Here is an 18,095-nt window from a genome sequence, read left to right as displayed (position 1 = left end):
GCCCTGATCACCTATCACTTTATGACATGGCAATGGATGTGGTATGAGATTACATGAATCACCTGATTCCAACATGACCCAGCATACCCTGGGAACAATCTTTGTCTACAAGTTGCCCCTAAGCTGTGAGAAACAGTCTATATAAAAGAAAACTCCCTTCCTCCAGAATCAAATTATGGTAGTGGGAGCCATTGTCTACCAAAATGTCAGTCTAGATCAACATAACAGAACAAGCAAAGGAAAGATGCGACTGGTTGTCTTATACAGGGTAGCAAAACCACGGTTTGAATTATTTTTGCCACTCTACTGCACCACGTTTTAAGTCCCAACATTTGTGCATTTCCCTGTAACAAGCCCAATCACCCAAAAACTCCAACATGAAAAAATAATGGAAGACTAAAAATGAGGAGTAAAAGGAAGGGTACAGAAAAAGTGACACTGTCCTCACCTAAAATGACAGCGCTCAAAACACATAAAAATCAACAAACTATGAAAGTTTTATAAAAATCAATTCAGCTGTATATACATACCTCATACCATACCCAATCTATAAAAGAATATTCATTCATGGTATGACAAAAATAAATAAAAATGAAGGCCGGGGTTAAATGTCTGCACACAGCCAGGATTCTGAAAATGAGGTAGGAGGTCAGAGCAAAGCTAATGGCCTGGAGAATGATTAGGTCATTAATAAGTGGGGTTTTCTGACTAGTCAGAGGGAAGACACATATCAAGCAAGCATGCTCCTAGCACCAAATATGTGGACAGTGAAAGGTGACCTCACCAGAAGGAGAAAGTCAGATGCCTCTACCCCTAAAGATCCTACAGATTTTTTCAAAAGCTTACAGAATGATCAGTAGAAGATGAATGTGCATGCTGGGGAAGTCATTTGATTTTTGCACTGACAAAAGCTTAGCCAATGATGCACCCATGAAGACCATATGATGGACTGGTGAAAGACAGGTGAAGATATTTGCTATTATGGATGAAAATAATGGAGAGAGGTAGACCACACCCATAGACAGACAGACTTGGTAAAACTGAGTTCAAGTCCACAAGTATATCAAATGATGCCAGGCATTACAAACGTTTGTTGCATTAGGCCAGAATGAAAGGATAGGTAAATCTTAACTAATGCCTCAAAATATATCAGACTGAATGCTACATGAAATATAGAAGTGTTCCATTTGACATGGAACTGACTGTTAAATGTCATGAAATGATGCTTTAGGCATGACATGTTTCACGGGAAGGGAAATGGAGTAAGGGGACAAAAGAGAGTATAAAAAAGGTATCCCAAGTTACATATATGGTAAAGAAACAGCATACAAAAGTGAAGTAAATGAGAGAAACTGATGGGTTAAGAAATGTCCAGCTTAAAACATATGGATGTGCATGTTATCATAAGATATATAAACTTTTGAGAGCAAAAAACAAAGTAGGGTGCAAAACTCTTCCTCTAGTTATTCTACCTTCTTACCCAGCACTACCTAAATAACCAGTGACTTAACAAGCTGCTATTTTATCATCCAGCACAAAATTCACTTACTTGTTAGCTGCATCAGTCTGTGCACGATATCTGAGGAGCAATCGCACAACTGAGGTATGTCCTCTGTCACATGCCCAATGTAGCGGAGTCATCTTTAACTGTAAACAGAGATAAAATAATCCTATCACCTGCTGAAATATTTGTATTTATACTATTTCTCAGCTCTCATTAATGTACAAAATGTAAGCAATCTCCTATGATACTACAATAGGACCCCTTATACAGTCAAGGACATAATTCTTCCCTTTTCCATCTCTAAACCAATGAATCATAATACAACTTCTAACAACCATGTCCCTATCACACTGATAACAAGTGGTAAGCTTGCTGATGCCTGACAATGTAAGGTGTCATTAACTTAAACTACATTTCATCTATCATTACCCTAAGGTCCCTTTCTGATTTTTTTTGGCACTGGAAACTGGAGCCCTAATCAAGCCCATCTTATCAATGGTGTAGCAGTGAGTGTTCCTGACAATGACGCACTCATGTGCCATCCATGGTCGAGCACGTAGATTCAAACCCTGGTCAGCAGTCATCCCAGCTGTTCATCCAATCCTAAGAGTTGGTAGATAAAATAGATACCTGGCTCAAACTACGGTATATATGCCTGAGGACAATATGTGGTGTGAGGTGGCTTGACCAAATAAGTGATGAAAGGGTAAGAGAGATGTGTGGTAATAAAAAGAGTGTGGTTGCGAGAGCAGAAGAGGGTGTGTTGAATTGGTTTGGACATATAGAGAGAATCAGTAAGGAAAGGTTGTCAAGGAGGATATATGCATCAGAGGTGGAGGGAACAAGGAGAAGTGAGAGACCAAACTGGAGGTGGAAGGATGGAGTGAAAAGGATTTCGAGTGATTGGGGCCTTAGCATACAGGAGGGTAAGAGGCATGTAAGGAATAAAGTGAATTGGAAAGATGTGGTATACCAGGGTCGATGTGCTGTTAATGGACTGAACCAGGACATGTGAAACATCTGGGAATACCATGAAAAGGTCTGTGGGGCCTGGATGTGGATAGGGAGCTGTGGTTCCAGTGCATTACACACAACAGTTAGAGACAGTGTGAACGAATGTGGCCTTTTTTGTCTGCTTTTCTGGCTCTACCTCGCTGAAGCGGGGGGTAATAATGCTGTTTGCCTATCATCCATTACCAACATCACCTACTGCCCCAGGATTACCTAAATCAATAATTTGGTGCAGTTGTCATGTAATTTCTTCCATATGAAGGAAGGTCAGGCTGAAGCTAGTGATGGTGGCCTCCCCATGCTCACCTCCCTGTTCTGAGTGTAAGTGTAGTCCCACTAAAATCACCCTCTATGTTGCGTACTTCTTCACATTCCTTAGCACATACATTTCTCTATCTATCAACATATCTGATGCCTGTTCCCTTCAGGAGCTCCCTTCAGAGGGTGACCAAGGCAAAAGAGTCTCCATAACTGGGGAACTCAAGTACTGCATTTTAGTCCTTAGTGCTTCTCCCTTAACAGGCAACTGGCAAAGGGCAACTCTGACGCAGTGTTTGCAGAAGCTCATACTTAATATTCCTACTGACTACTTCTTGATAATAAGTCTACCTCTAGTTCAAATCTAATACTATTACCTTTTGATCCCATACAATATTCCCACCTTCTACTACGACCTAATGCTCCTAATGTTGTTACTTACTACTTCTATCTGTTCCTCCAACCATTTTGCCAAAGGGCAGGGCTAGTGCATAGTGTTCAATGCAAGAAAAATCTAGTTATGAAAAATGAATCGTGTGAGTTAAGTGTTGTGTGTGACAAGGAAAGTGTGTGGACAGAAAGCCTGCAGTCAACACTTGGGTAAGGTAAAAAGTAAGGATAGCTACCCATGTCAGTGGAGTACAACTTGACAATCACAGCAGTGCTGGCTCACTATACAGCTATCACTTATGCCCCAGATACCAGGCAGGTAGGTAACACACCCCCCCTGGTTGGTGGCTGCCTACCGACTACAATTGACTAGGTTATTCATCTTTCCTAACCAAAGAATACATATTATGAATGTTCCTCCTCACCACTTAGGTCTAGATATTAGCAGCCACTCCATACACACGAATTGTAGGTCAATGGCCATAAACTTATAATGGAAGATGTGTAGGTACTGAGGAGATCAAAATATTTTCTCATATCTTCCTGGCAATTGAAGAGGCCTTTAAAGGCTACTATTGATGTCAAACAGCAGAGAGATGTTTTGGAAAAATCTAAAATTTCTTTATGTACAAAACTTCCTCTACTGGATTGTTAGATAATGATGGGAGCAGTTTAAGGGTTAATCTTGAAATCAGGACTGTTTCTTTTTGCACTAGAACTAATACGTTGACTTACAATTTGCTAAACATAAATGAATAGTTAACTTTGTGGATGGTATAAAACAACTTGGGTGGTGAATTGTGTATATCTGGGACCTGCCACAATTTTAGTGTCAATCGAGGTGTCTCCCAACAAATAACGCCTTAGTTATCAGATAATCTGCCACTACCTCCATAATCATTTGCTTCTAAAAACATTTAAGAGCCCCTATGAGCATTCTTTACTTCCCATTACCTGTAAAATATGACTATTGCAAGTTCCTCACATGAATTGTCTTCTTATAGGCTGGAGCTCCTGCTGCTGCTGTTATCTTCCCACTTTTGTATGTGTCCCCAGATAAGAAAATGAGAAAGATTGTACTTTTAACATTTGTAAGGAAAGGGTTAAGCTGATATGACTGTACCACCCTGATAAAATCAAAATCTTTTCTCTTCTTGTTCATGACATAGGAGATTGACCAAAAAAGTCCACAGGATTTCTGCCCATTATTAATCATTAATCTACTCCCAGTGTCACCTGATGATCCTTGGACTACTCCCACTGTCATATGACTTAATATTTCCTGCCTCAGTTTAAATATCCAGTTAACTTACTGTATCATTAGTAGCCAATAGAGGTCTCATCCATCACCAGGAATACACAGAAAGCTGGATGACTTACATTATCATGAGGGACACTTACCAAATATAAAGAATCAGAATGTGAGAAAAGTATAGAAGAATAACATGAGAAATAAGTGACATAAAAAAGTAATTTTATCAGGATTATGTAAGGAGGGAGGCCTACACAGGAGGCACTCCTACTGACCTCATGCATGAGGAAAAAGTGACATAACATATACGCCTAATTCATCTCTTTATGTAATCATAGAGTAATAGGTAACTTTAGTACCATATAACATATAGAGCTACAATATTTCCAAAGAAAAGACACCTCCAATATCACTCACTACAACTGACAACCACTCAATGTACTTACATTTATTCATAATGTGAAAGGTGTAATACTTCTAAATATATCTATTGTCATTCACCACCAATGCTGTATCTGTGCATGAAAGTAGAGCTTACATACAATAAATGTGTATTTGGAATAAGAATAATGTTTAACACAAAGAAAGAAATACCTCAGTATCTCCCCACACTTACCAACCAGAAATTACTATTTCTCTAAGTATCTAAGTTATTGACAATTAATGCTGTGACTGTGTATGAAGTACAATGATAGTTGGGAAACAGGCTCAGTGAAAATAGAGAAACAATATCCTCTCTTATTAGGTGATGTCAAACATATATTCACACCCCTTTGATGCACTCGGCACTGATACAGGCCATAATAAAGATATCAATACAGCTTTCTGTATATCTATTGTTAATTCAACATGCAAATCTACCATCTTATAAAAGTATTTCCCCACAGATGGGGATGAACAATGGAGGTAATATCATAGTCAAGTCATTCCTATCTGTCTCACATAACCATCAGTTCCTTTAACTTATCAGTGGAAAGTGCATGTTACAATACCAAATCCTACTGGAACCATTAAAGCAATTTTGCAACAAGAATGTTTATGAAAGTTAAACACATTCATGAGCACACTAACAGTATGGTTGATATAATCTGGTATATGTTACCACAATCACTCTGAGAGGATGGAATCTAGCTATCTTTTACTACTGATGACAATGGTAAGCTACAGAACACATGAAACACAGCTGCATTTTAAACAGAAAGTTGGAATTTTTGGTATCAATGCACATCATTCTCAGTGAAAGCAAAGACACGCATTAATTTCTAATCATATGTGGCACCCTTCTTGTCAAAGAAAGGCTGCACAATATGAGTGTACTTCATGTCAAATTGCAGCTTTTTTAACTGCTGCTGACTACAGATAGGTCACAGAAATCATACATCAGAAACTGAGAAGCAGCAGCCTATACTTCGTCAATATCACGACTCAGAGCAGCAGCCAACTATTGACACTGGCCATGTCAAGCCTCCACATTGGCAAACAACAGTACCATTCTATACTGTTGATGGAGACATAATACTGTCTGGATGGCCAATCACATAGGTTGACCACCCAGACAATACTGTCTCCATTTGCAGCAGAAAATGATACTGCTGTTTCCTGATTTGGTTACAGAACTCTATCACTCACAACTGCAAAAATCTTATGATGAATAGCTTAAACTGCAGCTACTGTGTGTGCTTTAAAGCCTCAATCCTTGTTGTCAGCCAGAAACTTGGTGCTATTTTGCACATGTACCTATAATTTGATCATGTTTCAGTTTTAAGTGAGAGGTTCATAAAAGATGACTGTGTCTCACTTGCAAAACTTTTAACAAGACAGTGTCATATATCCCAAACATATCTGGATGTGCAGGAAAGGTTTCAGTTTACTCTCATTCAATGATAACAGAGGATCATTTCTTAGGTCCAGCATATACTAGAGAATCTGTGCTTGGATGAAACTGAAGATGTCCACAACATACAGTTAAAATTAGATGTTCTTGTGGTTTAGATAAGTAGTGTCTATATCTCTTATCTTAAGCCTACATGTTCCACGGAAGATTCACATATTTTGTTATAAATCTCCCTGCCACTGATATGTAGCTTGACACTGTTTAGCATCATTCACTTGATTAGTTGTCACACTCTCTGTTTACTCTCATTACTCACATCACTTTCCAGAAGAAAGTTTACTAGATCTCATCAATGATGGTCTAAAACAAATTCACTGGTGACATCTATGGCCCCATGGGCTGTTAAACATTTTAATTTGTCAACAACACTTCCACTATCTGAAATGCAGAAAATAACTGTATAACACATGGCATGTTAACATATGCTTGGCACTGGCATTCCAGGAATGGAGTCAAAACTGGTATCTCAGATTTCAGCGCCAACCACTCACCATAATGGCATTCAAGGAATGGAGTTAAAACTGGTATCTCAGATTTCAGCACCAGCCCTGACCATATATCACAGAGCAATTAACTAGTTCTATTCCTGAGCAACAAGAATTTTGCAACATTTGAAATCTCTTAACTAGCCCCTTCCCATTTAGCTCTTTACATTTATTAATATCATACCTTTATTAGTTAGAAACAAAGGTCTCAAAAAATAATGACTTCAAGTTCTGCTAATATTTCAACTCAAACACAATGACTGAAACTGACTCCAGGGTAAATAATGGATTAGTACACAACAGCTGACCATCAATTGGTAACCTGTCTTGAGTGTGTATACACATAAAAGTACAGATATGGTACATACATACATACATGATTAAGAGATAGAGCAACAAGTGTAAAACTCTCTCATCATAACACAAAATCAGTTTCACAGAATTACAAAGCTACTATACATTCACTACGCTTGAAATTAAAGGACCATAATATGTGGTTCTGAGGGAGCTGCTTGCCTGATAACAAACTGTATGCTTCTTACACTTAAGTTGAACAGGAGATTAAGAAACTTAAATTTGATAAATTTTCAACATGTTATGTGGGAGCTTCAAATAAGAAGGGAGTTTGAGAAGTCACTATTCAGCAAAAGAGGAGCAAAATGAAGAATTTAACCATTTTGGATGCATTTTGTTCTTTAAAGTGAAGTTACCGAAACAATGAGCAGAAAATTTTAGGTTTCAAAGTGGCAAAACAGTTTTAAACAACAAAAACTAGGCTTCACTGCAGCAAAACAAGTCTCACAGAAACTTGTCTATTGGACAGGTGTAAGACAGGTGGACTCATTATTACTGTAATATGTTCTGGTCAACGATCTGACAACCAAGGTGCATACAGTGTAAGTATAAATGGGGGAAATGGGAACCTGCAGTGCTTTGCACAAACTATGGCTGCTCTAAAATTGATCTCCTTAGGAAAATTGCCTAAACAGCATTAAGTACGAGCAAAGTTTTGGACTTTCCTCAAGACCAAGCAGATGGATATCAAAGAAAATATATTACCTATTCATCTACTCGTCATTCTATCAGTTACCTAGGGCCCTGCTATGCTTAGAGATTTCAATGAATTTTGAAGCTAGGATGACAGTTCGATATGATTTGGTAGACTGTGCTCTGATTCAGTATTAATTGATCTCCATTACATGCCAAAAACAACTTCACGATACCTTACCAAACAGCCATTTCCACAAACAGCTATCATCATATCATCAAGTCTTTATACTGAAGCATATATCCTGTACAAGAGCACATTTGTTACACTTTCATGCCATTCATTTCCTGATGATCAAATACATTGTTTCATGTTTTCAGAAAGATTTACAACACCTTTTCATTTCAGGAAGATTCAATTTTCTTATTCATAACTAATTGTGTGTGGAAGCACCTTACTTAAGAAAAAAATTTTATACTTAGATATCTGGGAGTGGATCTGGCAGCGGATGGAACCATGGAAGCGGAAGTGAATCATAGGGTGGGGGAGGGGGCGAAAATCCTGGGAGCCTTGAAGAATGTGTGGAAGTCGAGAACATTATCTCGGAAAGCAAAAATGGCTATGTTTGAAGGAATAGTGGTTCCAACAATGTTGTATGGTTGCGAGGCTTGGGCTATGGATAGAGCTGTGCGCAGGAGGGTGGATGTGCTGGAAATGAGATGTTTGAGGACAATGTGTGGTGTCAGGTGGTTTGATCGAGTAAGTAATGTAAGGGTAAGAGAGATGTGTGGAAATAAAAAGAGCGTGGTTGAGAGAGCAGAAGAGGGTGTTTTGAAATGGTTTGGGCACATGGAGAGAATGAGTGAGGAAAGATTGACCAAGAGGATATATGTGTTGGAGGTGGAGGGAACGAGGAGAAGTGGGAGACCAAATTGGAGGTGGAAAGATGGAGTGAAAAAGATTTTGGGTGATCGGGGCCTGAACATGCAGGAGGGTGAAAGGCGGGCAAGGAATAGAGTGAATTGGATCGATGTGGTATACCGGGATTGACGTGCTGTCAGTGGATTGAATCAGGGCATGTGAAGCATCTGGGGTAAGCCATGGAAAGTTGTGTGGGGCCTGGATGTAGAAAGGGAGCTGTGGTTTCGGGCATTATTGCGTGACAGCTGGAAACTGAGTGTGAACGAATGGGGCCTTTGTTGTCTTTTCCTAGTGCTACCTCGCACACATGAGGGGGGAGGGGGATGGTATTCCAAGTGTGGCGAGGTGGCGATGGGAATGAATAGGGGCAGGCAGTGTGAATTGTGTGCATGGGTATATATGTATGTGTCTGTGTGTGTATATATATGTGTACATTGAGATGTATGGGTATATATATTTGCATGTGTGGGCGTGTGTGTGTGTACATTGTGTATGGGGGGTGGGTTGTGCCATTTCTTTCGTCTGTTTCCTTGCACTACCTCGCAAATGCGGGAGGCAGCGACAAAGCAAACTTTTTTTTTTTTTTTTTTTTTGCTTTGTCGCTGTCTCCTGCGTTTGCGAGGTAGCGCAAGGAAACAGACGAAAGAAATGGCCCAACCCACCCCCATACACATGCCTTGATTCAATCCACTGACAGCACGTCAATCCCGGTATACCACATCGCTCCAATTCACTCTATTCTTTGCCCTCCTTTCACCCTCCTGCATGTTCAGGCCCCGATCACACAAAATCTTTTTCACTCCATCTTTCCACCTCCAATTTGGTCTCCCTCTTCTCCTCGTTCCCTCCACCTCCGACACATATATCCTCTTGGTCAATCTTTCCTCACTCATTCTCTCCATGTGACCAAACCATTTCAAAATACCCTCTTCTGCTCTCTCAACCACGCTCTTTTTATTTCCACACATCTCTCTTACCCTTACGTTACTTACTTGATCAAACCACCTCACACCACACATTGTCCTCAAACATCTCATTTCCAGCACATCCATCCTCCTGTGCACAACTCTATCCATAGTCCATGCCTCGCAACCATAAAACATTGTTGGAACCACTATTCCTTCAAACATACCCATTTTTGCTTTCCGAGATAATGTTCTCGACTTTTACACATTCTTCAAAGCTCCCAGAATTTTCGCCCCCTCCCCCACCCTATGATCCACTTCCGCTTCCATGGTTCCATCCGCTGCCAGATCCACTCCCAGATATCTAAACCACTTCACTTCCTCCAGTTTTTCTCCATTCAAACTCACCTCCCAATTGAATTGACCCTCAACCCTACTGTACCTAATAACCTTGCTCTTATTCACATTTACTCTTAACTTTCTTCTTTCACACACTTTACCAAACTCAGTCACCAGCTTCTGCAGTTTCTCACATGAATCAGCCACCAGCGCTGTATCATCAGCGAACAACAACTGACTCACTTCCCAAGCTCTCTCACCCCCAACAGACTTCATACTTGCCCCTCTTTCCAAAACTCTTGCATTCACCTCCCTAACAACCCCATCCATAAACAAATTAAACAACCATGGAGACATCACACACCCCTGCCGCAAACCTACATTCACTGAGAACCAATCACTTTCCTCTCTTCCTACACGTACACATGCCTTACATCCTCGATAAAAACTTTTCACTGCTTCTAACAACTTGCCTCCCACACCATATATTCTTAATACCTTCCACAGAGCATCTCTATCAACTCTATCATATGCCTTCTCCAGATCCATAAATGCTACATACAAATCCATTTACTTTTCTAAGTATTTCTCACATACATTCTTCAAAGCAAACACCTGATCCACACATCCTCTACCACTTCTGAAACCACACTGCTCTTCCCCAATCTGATGCTCTGTACATGCCTTCACCCTCTCAATCAATACCCTCCCATATAATTTGCCAGGAATACTCAACAAACTTATACCTCTGTAATTTGAGCACTCACTCTTATCCCCTTTGCCTTTGTACAATGGCACTATGCACGCATTCCGCCAATCCTCAGGCACCTCACCATGAGTCATACACACATTAAATAACCTTACCAACCAGTCAACAATACAGTCACCCCCTTTTTTAATAAATTCCACTGCAATACGTATACGTATGTAAATAGGAGAGATGGCCAGAGCATTATTAGATTACCTGTTAATTGACAGGCGTGTGAAAGAGAAGCTTTTGGATGTTAATGTGCTGAGAGGTGCAACTGGAGGGATGTCTGATCATTATCTTGTGGAGGCAAAGGTGAAGATTTCTAGAGGTTCTCAGAAAAGAAGAGAGAATGATGGGGTAAAGAGAGTGGTAAGAGTAAGTGAGCTTGGGAAGGAGACTTGTGTGAGGAAGTACCAAGAGAGACTGATTACAGAATGGAAAAAGGTAAATGCAAAGGATGTAAGGGGAGTGGGGGAGGAATGGGATGTATTTAGGGAAGCAGTGATGGCTTATGCAAAAGATGCTTGTGGCATGAGAAGCGTGGGAGGTGGGCAGATTAGAAAGGGTAGTGAGTAGCGGGATGAAAAAGTAAGATTATTAGTGAAAGAGGAGAGAGGCATTTAGACGATTTTTGCAGGGAAATAGTGCAAGTGACTGGGAGATGTATAAAAGAAAGAAGCAAAAGGTCAAGAGAAAGGTGCAAGAGGTGAAAAAGAGGGCAAATGAGAGTTGGGGTAAGTGTCATCAAATCTTAGGGAAAATAAAAAGATGCTTTGGATGTAGGTAAATAAAGTGCATAACACAAGAGAACACATGGGAACATCAGTGAAGGGGGCTAATGGGGAGGTAATAACAAGCAGTGGTGATGTGAGAAGGAGTGAGTATTTTGAAGGTATGTTGAATGTGTTAGATGACAGAGTGGCAGATATAGGGTGTTTTGGTCAAGAAGGTGTGTGAAGTGAGAGGGTTAGGGGGAATGATTCGGTAAACTGAGAACAGGTAATGAAAGCCTTGCGGAAGATGAAAGCCGGCAAGGCAGCAGGTTTGGACGGTATTGCAGTGGAATTTATTAAAAAAAAGGGGGATACCTGTGTTGTTGACTGGTTGGTAAGGATATTCAATGTATGTATGGGTCATGGTGAGGTGCCTGAGGACTGGCGGAATGCATGCATAGTGCCTTTGTACAAAGGCAAAGGGGATAAAGGTGAGTGTTCAAATCACTGAGGTATAAGTTTGTTGAGTATTCCTGGTAAATTATATGGGAGGGTATTGATTGAAAGGGTGAAGGAATGTACAGAGCATCAGACTGGGGGAGAGCAGTGTGGTTTCAGAAGTGGTAGAGGATGTGTGGATCAGGTATTTGCCTTGAAGGATGTATGAAAGAAATACATAGAAAAGCAAATGGACTTGTATGTAGCATTTATGGATCTAGAAAAGGCATATGATAGAGTTGATAGAGAAGCTCTGTGGAAGGTATTAAGAATATATGGTGTGGGAGGCAAGTTGTTAGAAGCAGTGATAAGTTTTTATCGAGGATGTAAGGCATGTGTACGTGTAGGAAGAGAGGAAAGTGATTGGTTCTCAGTGAATGTAGGTTTGTGGCAGGGGTGTGTGATGTCTCCATGGTTGTTTAATTTGTTTATGGATGGGGTTGTTAGGGAGGTGAATGCAAGAGTTTTGGAAAGAGGGGCAAGTATGAAGTCTGTTGTGGTTGAGAGAGCTTGGGAAGTGAGTCAGTTGTTGTTCGCTGATGATACAGCGCTGGTGGCTGATTCATGTGAGAAACTGCAGAAGCTGGTGACTGAGTTTGGTGAAGTGTGTGAAAGAAGAAAGTTAAGAGTAAATGTGAATAAGAGCAAGGTTATTAGGTACAGTAGGGTTGAGGGTCAAGTCAACTGGGAGGTAAGTTTGAATGGAGAAAAACTGGAGGAAGTAAAGTGTTTTAGATATCTGGGAGTGGATCTGGCAGCGGATGGAACCATGGAAGCGGAAGTGAATCATAGGGTGGGGGAGGGGGTGAAAATCCTGGGAGCCTTGAAGAATGTGTGGAAGTCGAGAACATTATCTTGGAAAGCAAAAATGGCTATGTTTGAACGAATAGTGGTTCTAACAATGTTGTATGGTTGCGAGGTGTGGGCTATGGATAGAGTTGTGCGCAGAAGGGTGGATGTGCTGGAAATGAGATGTTTGAGGACAATGTGTGGTGTCAGGTGGTTTGATCGAGTAAGTAATGTGAGGGTAAGAGAGATGTGTGGAAATAAAAAGAGCATGGTTGAGAGAGCAGAAGAGGGTGTTTTGAAATGGTTTGGGCACATGGAGAGAATGAGTGAGGAAAGATTGACCAAGAGGATATATGTGTCGGAGGTGGAGGGAACGAGGAGAAGTGGGAGACCAAATTGGAGGTGGAAAGATGGAGTGAAAAAGATTTTGAGTGATCGGGGCCTGAACATGCAGGAGGGTGAAAGGCGGGCAAGGAATAGAGTGAATTGGATCGATGTGGTCTACCAGGGTTGACGTGCTGTCAGTGGATTGAATCAGGACATGTGAAGCGTCTCGGGTAAACCATGGAAAGTTCTGTGGGGCCTGGATGTGGAAAGGGAGCTGTGGTTCGGGCATTATTGCATGACAGCTAGAGACTGAGTGTGAACGAATGGGGCCTTTGTTGTCTTTTCCTAGCACTACCTCGCACACATGAGGGGGGAGGGGGATGGTATTCCATGTGTGGCGAGGTGGCGATGGGAATGAATAAAGGCAGACAGTGTGAACTGTGTGCATGGGTATATATGTATGTGTCTGTGTGTGTATATATATGTGTACATTGAGACGTATAGGTATGTATATTTGCGTGTGTGGATGTGTATGTATATACATGTGTATGGGGGTGGGTTGGGCCATTTCTTTCGTCTGTTTCCTTGTGCTACCTCGCAAACACGGGAGACAGCGACAAAGCAAAATAAATAAATAAATAATATATATATATGTATACGTTGAAATGTATAGGTATGTACATGTGCGCGTGTGGACGTGTATGTATATACATGTGTATGTGGGTGGGTTGGGCCATTCTTTCGTCTGTTTCCTTGCGCTACCTCGCTAATGCGGGACACACCGACAAAGTATAATAAAATAAAATAACATTCTTACCATATCATATGCATTGATGTTCGCTCCAGCCTTGACTAGTAAAGAGACAATATCAGTGTGACCCTCCATAGCTGCCAGATGTAGAGGTGTCTTCTCTACCTATAAGCATAGCACATACATAAAATTCTGTTCAGTATAAATTTTCACAGAACAGTACAAATACTGATTAAAAAATTGCAAATTTAGTTATGGAATTTTTTCTATATTATGATAAGAGATAACATGGTACAGAGAAAGTTAAAACAAATAATTTAAAATACAGTAGTACTACTGCAAGTGTAACGTACAGTATCTTATGAGGCATCATACAAAATATATTCAAATCACTTTCATGTAAAACATTAGACATTATAAAGGAATATGTGCCACATACTTGCTAAACCTGTGAGTAGGGAACTTGTAAGGTAGGATGGTGACATACAGATTTAAGAATTCACATATGGTGCAGCAAAAGATATATGACAAGAATTTATGAATGATGTATGGTTGTGGGGATCAGATCTCCAATTTATGAATGTTGTATGATTGTGTGGATCAGATTATCAATGTGAAATTGTCTGTACTGTGAATACTGGAAAGAGTTTTGTGTGCTTAATTACAACAGGCTTAAGAAAGTTGTTGGAATTATATGGTTAGTATGAAAGCTAACAATGGTAGAGGAAGTCCTTGATTAATGTGGTGACTGCATTCCTGGAAATGCAACTTTAATCAAAACAACATTAATAAGAATGTGCTTTTTCACAGATGCAATGTTACAAGTTGAGGCTGCATTCTCAAACTCAATTCTAGGTGACATCTTCTTGACAAACAAAGCCAAAATAATTCTGAATGAATAGAAAAAATAAAAGCACATAACCACGGTAAAACTAATGTAAATAAAACACTCTATGGTAGAATTTTCTCCACAAACTTTAAGTCCTTAAATAAACTGCCATAGTTGTCATTGATCCATTCCTTGTCTAATCACCTGAGAAGTATGTAAAACACAAGCAATTTTTGAAAATTCTTTATCTTAACATAATATCCGATAATGCTCCTTACCATTTTTACTGGAAGTGAGTGTACCCTACCATTGTTGGCAGCATGTTTAACAGCTTCTAAATATTCACAGCTGTCATGTGTAATGCACCAAAACCACAGCATCCTATCCACATCCAGGCCCCACAGACCTTTCCATGATTTACCCCAGACATTTCGCATGCCCTCGTTCAGTCCACTGACAGCACATCAACCCCAGTATACTTCTAATGTTGATGTTTTTCTTTTTGGATTGAGGAGATTCAGAGGTATTACTCAATCTTTTGTCTGACTTATGAGTACATCATCACGACATCTCCAACAGAAATAATGTAACTTCATAATGACAGCAACTTTAAATAAGGAATGGGTATAAATATCTAACTGTGCAACTGCAAAATAATATTATTCAAAGTAATGTTAATCAAGGACTTCCTTACAAAAAAGCATTGTGTAGTAAATGCTCAGTGTCTTCTTTATTGCAGGTGCACTGTGTGTATGAAGGGTCTTGGGATATTAAAAAAATGGTGTTTGTGATGATGTAATGGATAATGTCCAAAGCATAAGCAGGATAGTGCGACAAGTTTGTCTGGGGAGTGTGATTTCTGATGGGTGTATGTTTGATGGGAATGAGTTTAAAACTGAGTTGGAGGGTCAGATGTTTAGTGCTGGTTCAATTATTTCAGAGCATATGTATGTTTGAAGGAATAGTAGTTCCAACAATGTTGTATGGTTGCGAGGCGTGGGCTATGGATAGAGTTGTGCGCAGGAGGATGGATGTGCTGGAAATGAGATGTTTGAGGACAATGTGTGGTGTGAGGTGGTTTGATCGAGTAAGTAACGTAAGGGTAAGAGAGATGTGTGGAAATAAAAAGAGCGTGGTTGAGAGAGCAGAAGAGGGTGTTTTGAAATGGTTTGGGCACATGGAGAGAATGAGTGAGGAAAGATTGACCAAGAGGATATATGTGTCGGAGGTGAAGGGAACGAGGAGAAGAGGGAGACCAAATTGGAGGTGGAAAGATGGAGTGAAAAGGATTTTGTGTGATCGGGGCCTGAACATGCAGGAGGGTGAAAGGAGGGCAAGGAATAGAGTGAATTGGAGCGATGTGGTATACAGGGGTTGACGTGCTGTCAGTGGATTGAATCAAGGCATGTGAAGCGTCTGGGGTAAACCATGGAAAGCTGTGTAGGTATGTATATTTGCGTGTGTGGACGTGTGTATGTACATGTATTTTGTCAATGTTATATTTGTTGGGAGTAGTGGGATCTGTGAGCAGAAGTTACTGAAAAGTGAGGCAGAGGTAAGCATTTTATTTCTACACCGGGGATGGTGGATATAGTTTTAAAGTGGTTTAGGAGGGAAAAGTCTAGTGCCACAGCATAGATTGAGGTGCCTAGCGTGTTGAGATGGGTCTGCATTGGGAGTATCTGTTTTACTATGAAGGAGTTGACTGTCTGTGGGTACTAGATAACTAGTGATTGTTGTAAGTGCACTATTTTTGCAGCTATGCTTTATTCACTTTTGTGAGGGTGAAAGACCAGGCAGGTGAAGCCTAGTGTAAATGGAACAGATAATTTGTCTGTCAAAAATGGTGAGGTAGTCTTTCTTTTATCCAAATCTGGTGCCAGTTAGTATTTGGAGGGTATTTAGTTTATGTGTGAGCTGGATTTATGTCTGTATGGGGTTAAAAGAGTAACTGAAGACTTCTGTACAGATACAGGCATTCTGTACTTAGAGAGCCACTTTTCCAAATAGGTAATGTAGTGATGCATGTTTAATGCTGTTAGTGTGGTGTTATGGAGTTGTGATGTGATTGTGAAGTGTCTGTCTGCTTATGAAAGAATCTTCATGTTGAGGCTTCCCTGTGGTAATAACTGGTCATGTAAGAAGAGGCTGATGAGAGTTGGAAAAAGACCTCCTCCTTGGGGAACTCCATTGTACAGTTTAAGCTTTAAAAGTGAAGCCCCTGTGTGTGATTCTGGCATAGCAGCCAACTATGAAATTGGCCAACCACTTTTTTCATTGAGGAGGGTGGTGCCCTATAAAACATCAAATATCTTTACAGCAACAAAATCCCAGAAAAACTGTTTACTTTGAATGGATGGTATGGAATGGGTCAACAACATGAAATCTTTGGCATTTGCTGAGTAGCTGAGGGTGGGCCTGAAAAATTTGCAAATGGTCATTTATATTGGGTAAACTAAGGATGACGTCTCCTTACTGGAATTAAAAACTGGGAGTATCCTGACCCAAACATCCCAGGGAACATACCTAAGGAGCAAAATGTAAAGAAGAGAATAATACTTTTCTCCTACACCAAGCACATCTTATCCATTCTTAAAACCCTATATCAAGTCTCCTTCCTCTTCTCTCATACAACAAACATAAAACTTCATGACCTCATCCTCTCCTTCCCCTATTCTTGAATGTAAGAATTTCCTTCCATTAAAGGGCATCCTTTTGTCTCTATCCACATGAAACCAGCAAATATACACATGATGACATATAATTCATTCCAGATAATTACATTTCTTTGACAAAGATATTCTATCATCATATATTCTTCATATATGATGTACAAAGAAATATAAATACATTAGTTTGGTAGAAATATTTCACATTATTCATGATTCACACACACTGCATATATAAACCAGCCTTCTAAAATAATGTATGTCCTAGAAAAGCCCATTTTGGTGGGGAAAGAGGGAATGCAAACATACCTTGTTGCGAGCATCTTTGTTCATGCCAGCACATAAGAGACGATCACAAGTTTCATAATGGCCATTTTGTGAGGCTAAGTGAAGGGGGGTCATACCAATGGGCTGTGGAAATTCAACAGCTGTTAATAAGTCAATTACCCTAATGACTTACAAAAACAAAGCTTAGTCAAGTTCTAACACTACACAATCATGGATACCATTATCTTCATTTTATCCATATCTCACTGGTGATGAAGAAATATAATGCAAAAGTTACCAACTGTTTCATAGAGATCTTCAAAACATATAAAAAAAGACTAACATTTCTAATTCAATCAGTGCAATTAAAACCAAGTTGCTTATTAAACTAATACCTAATTTGTCCATACCACACCAGTTATTTCAAGTGGGATGGTTAAACCTGAACAAAGATAAAGTGTGTTTTGGTCTCTTAGAATCCATCTTCATGCTTCCACATGCTTAGTGAACATGTAAATGGTCTTAGAATTACCCTTAACACCTGAAGAAGGTTG

The 18,095-nt window shown here is 40.0% G+C and overlaps 1 protein-coding gene across 1 annotated transcript in view; it reads right to left on the bottom strand.

Annotated features, from left to right (window-relative positions):
* Positions 1–18,095, bottom strand: part of LOC139755446 (uncharacterized) — a 150,470-nt gene that overhangs the window by 82,378 nt on the left and 49,997 nt on the right. The window contains exons 4-6 of the mRNA XM_071673756.1: positions 17,584–17,685; positions 13,843–13,941; positions 1,550–1,647 (exon numbers count right to left, since the gene is read on the bottom strand). Of these exons, the coding sequence (XP_071529857.1) occupies positions 1,550–1,647; positions 13,843–13,941; positions 17,584–17,685 (299 nt within the window). The remainder of the gene's footprint in view (positions 1–1,549; positions 1,648–13,842; positions 13,942–17,583; positions 17,686–18,095) is intronic.

This window comes from Panulirus ornatus, chromosome 19 (assembly GCF_036320965.1).
Source record: "Panulirus ornatus isolate Po-2019 chromosome 19, ASM3632096v1, whole genome shotgun sequence".
NCBI classification, from domain to species: domain Eukaryota; kingdom Metazoa; phylum Arthropoda; class Malacostraca; order Decapoda; family Palinuridae; genus Panulirus; species Panulirus ornatus.
Note: the sequence above shows the minus strand (reverse complement) of the source record. Positions and strands in the feature narration are given on the sequence as shown.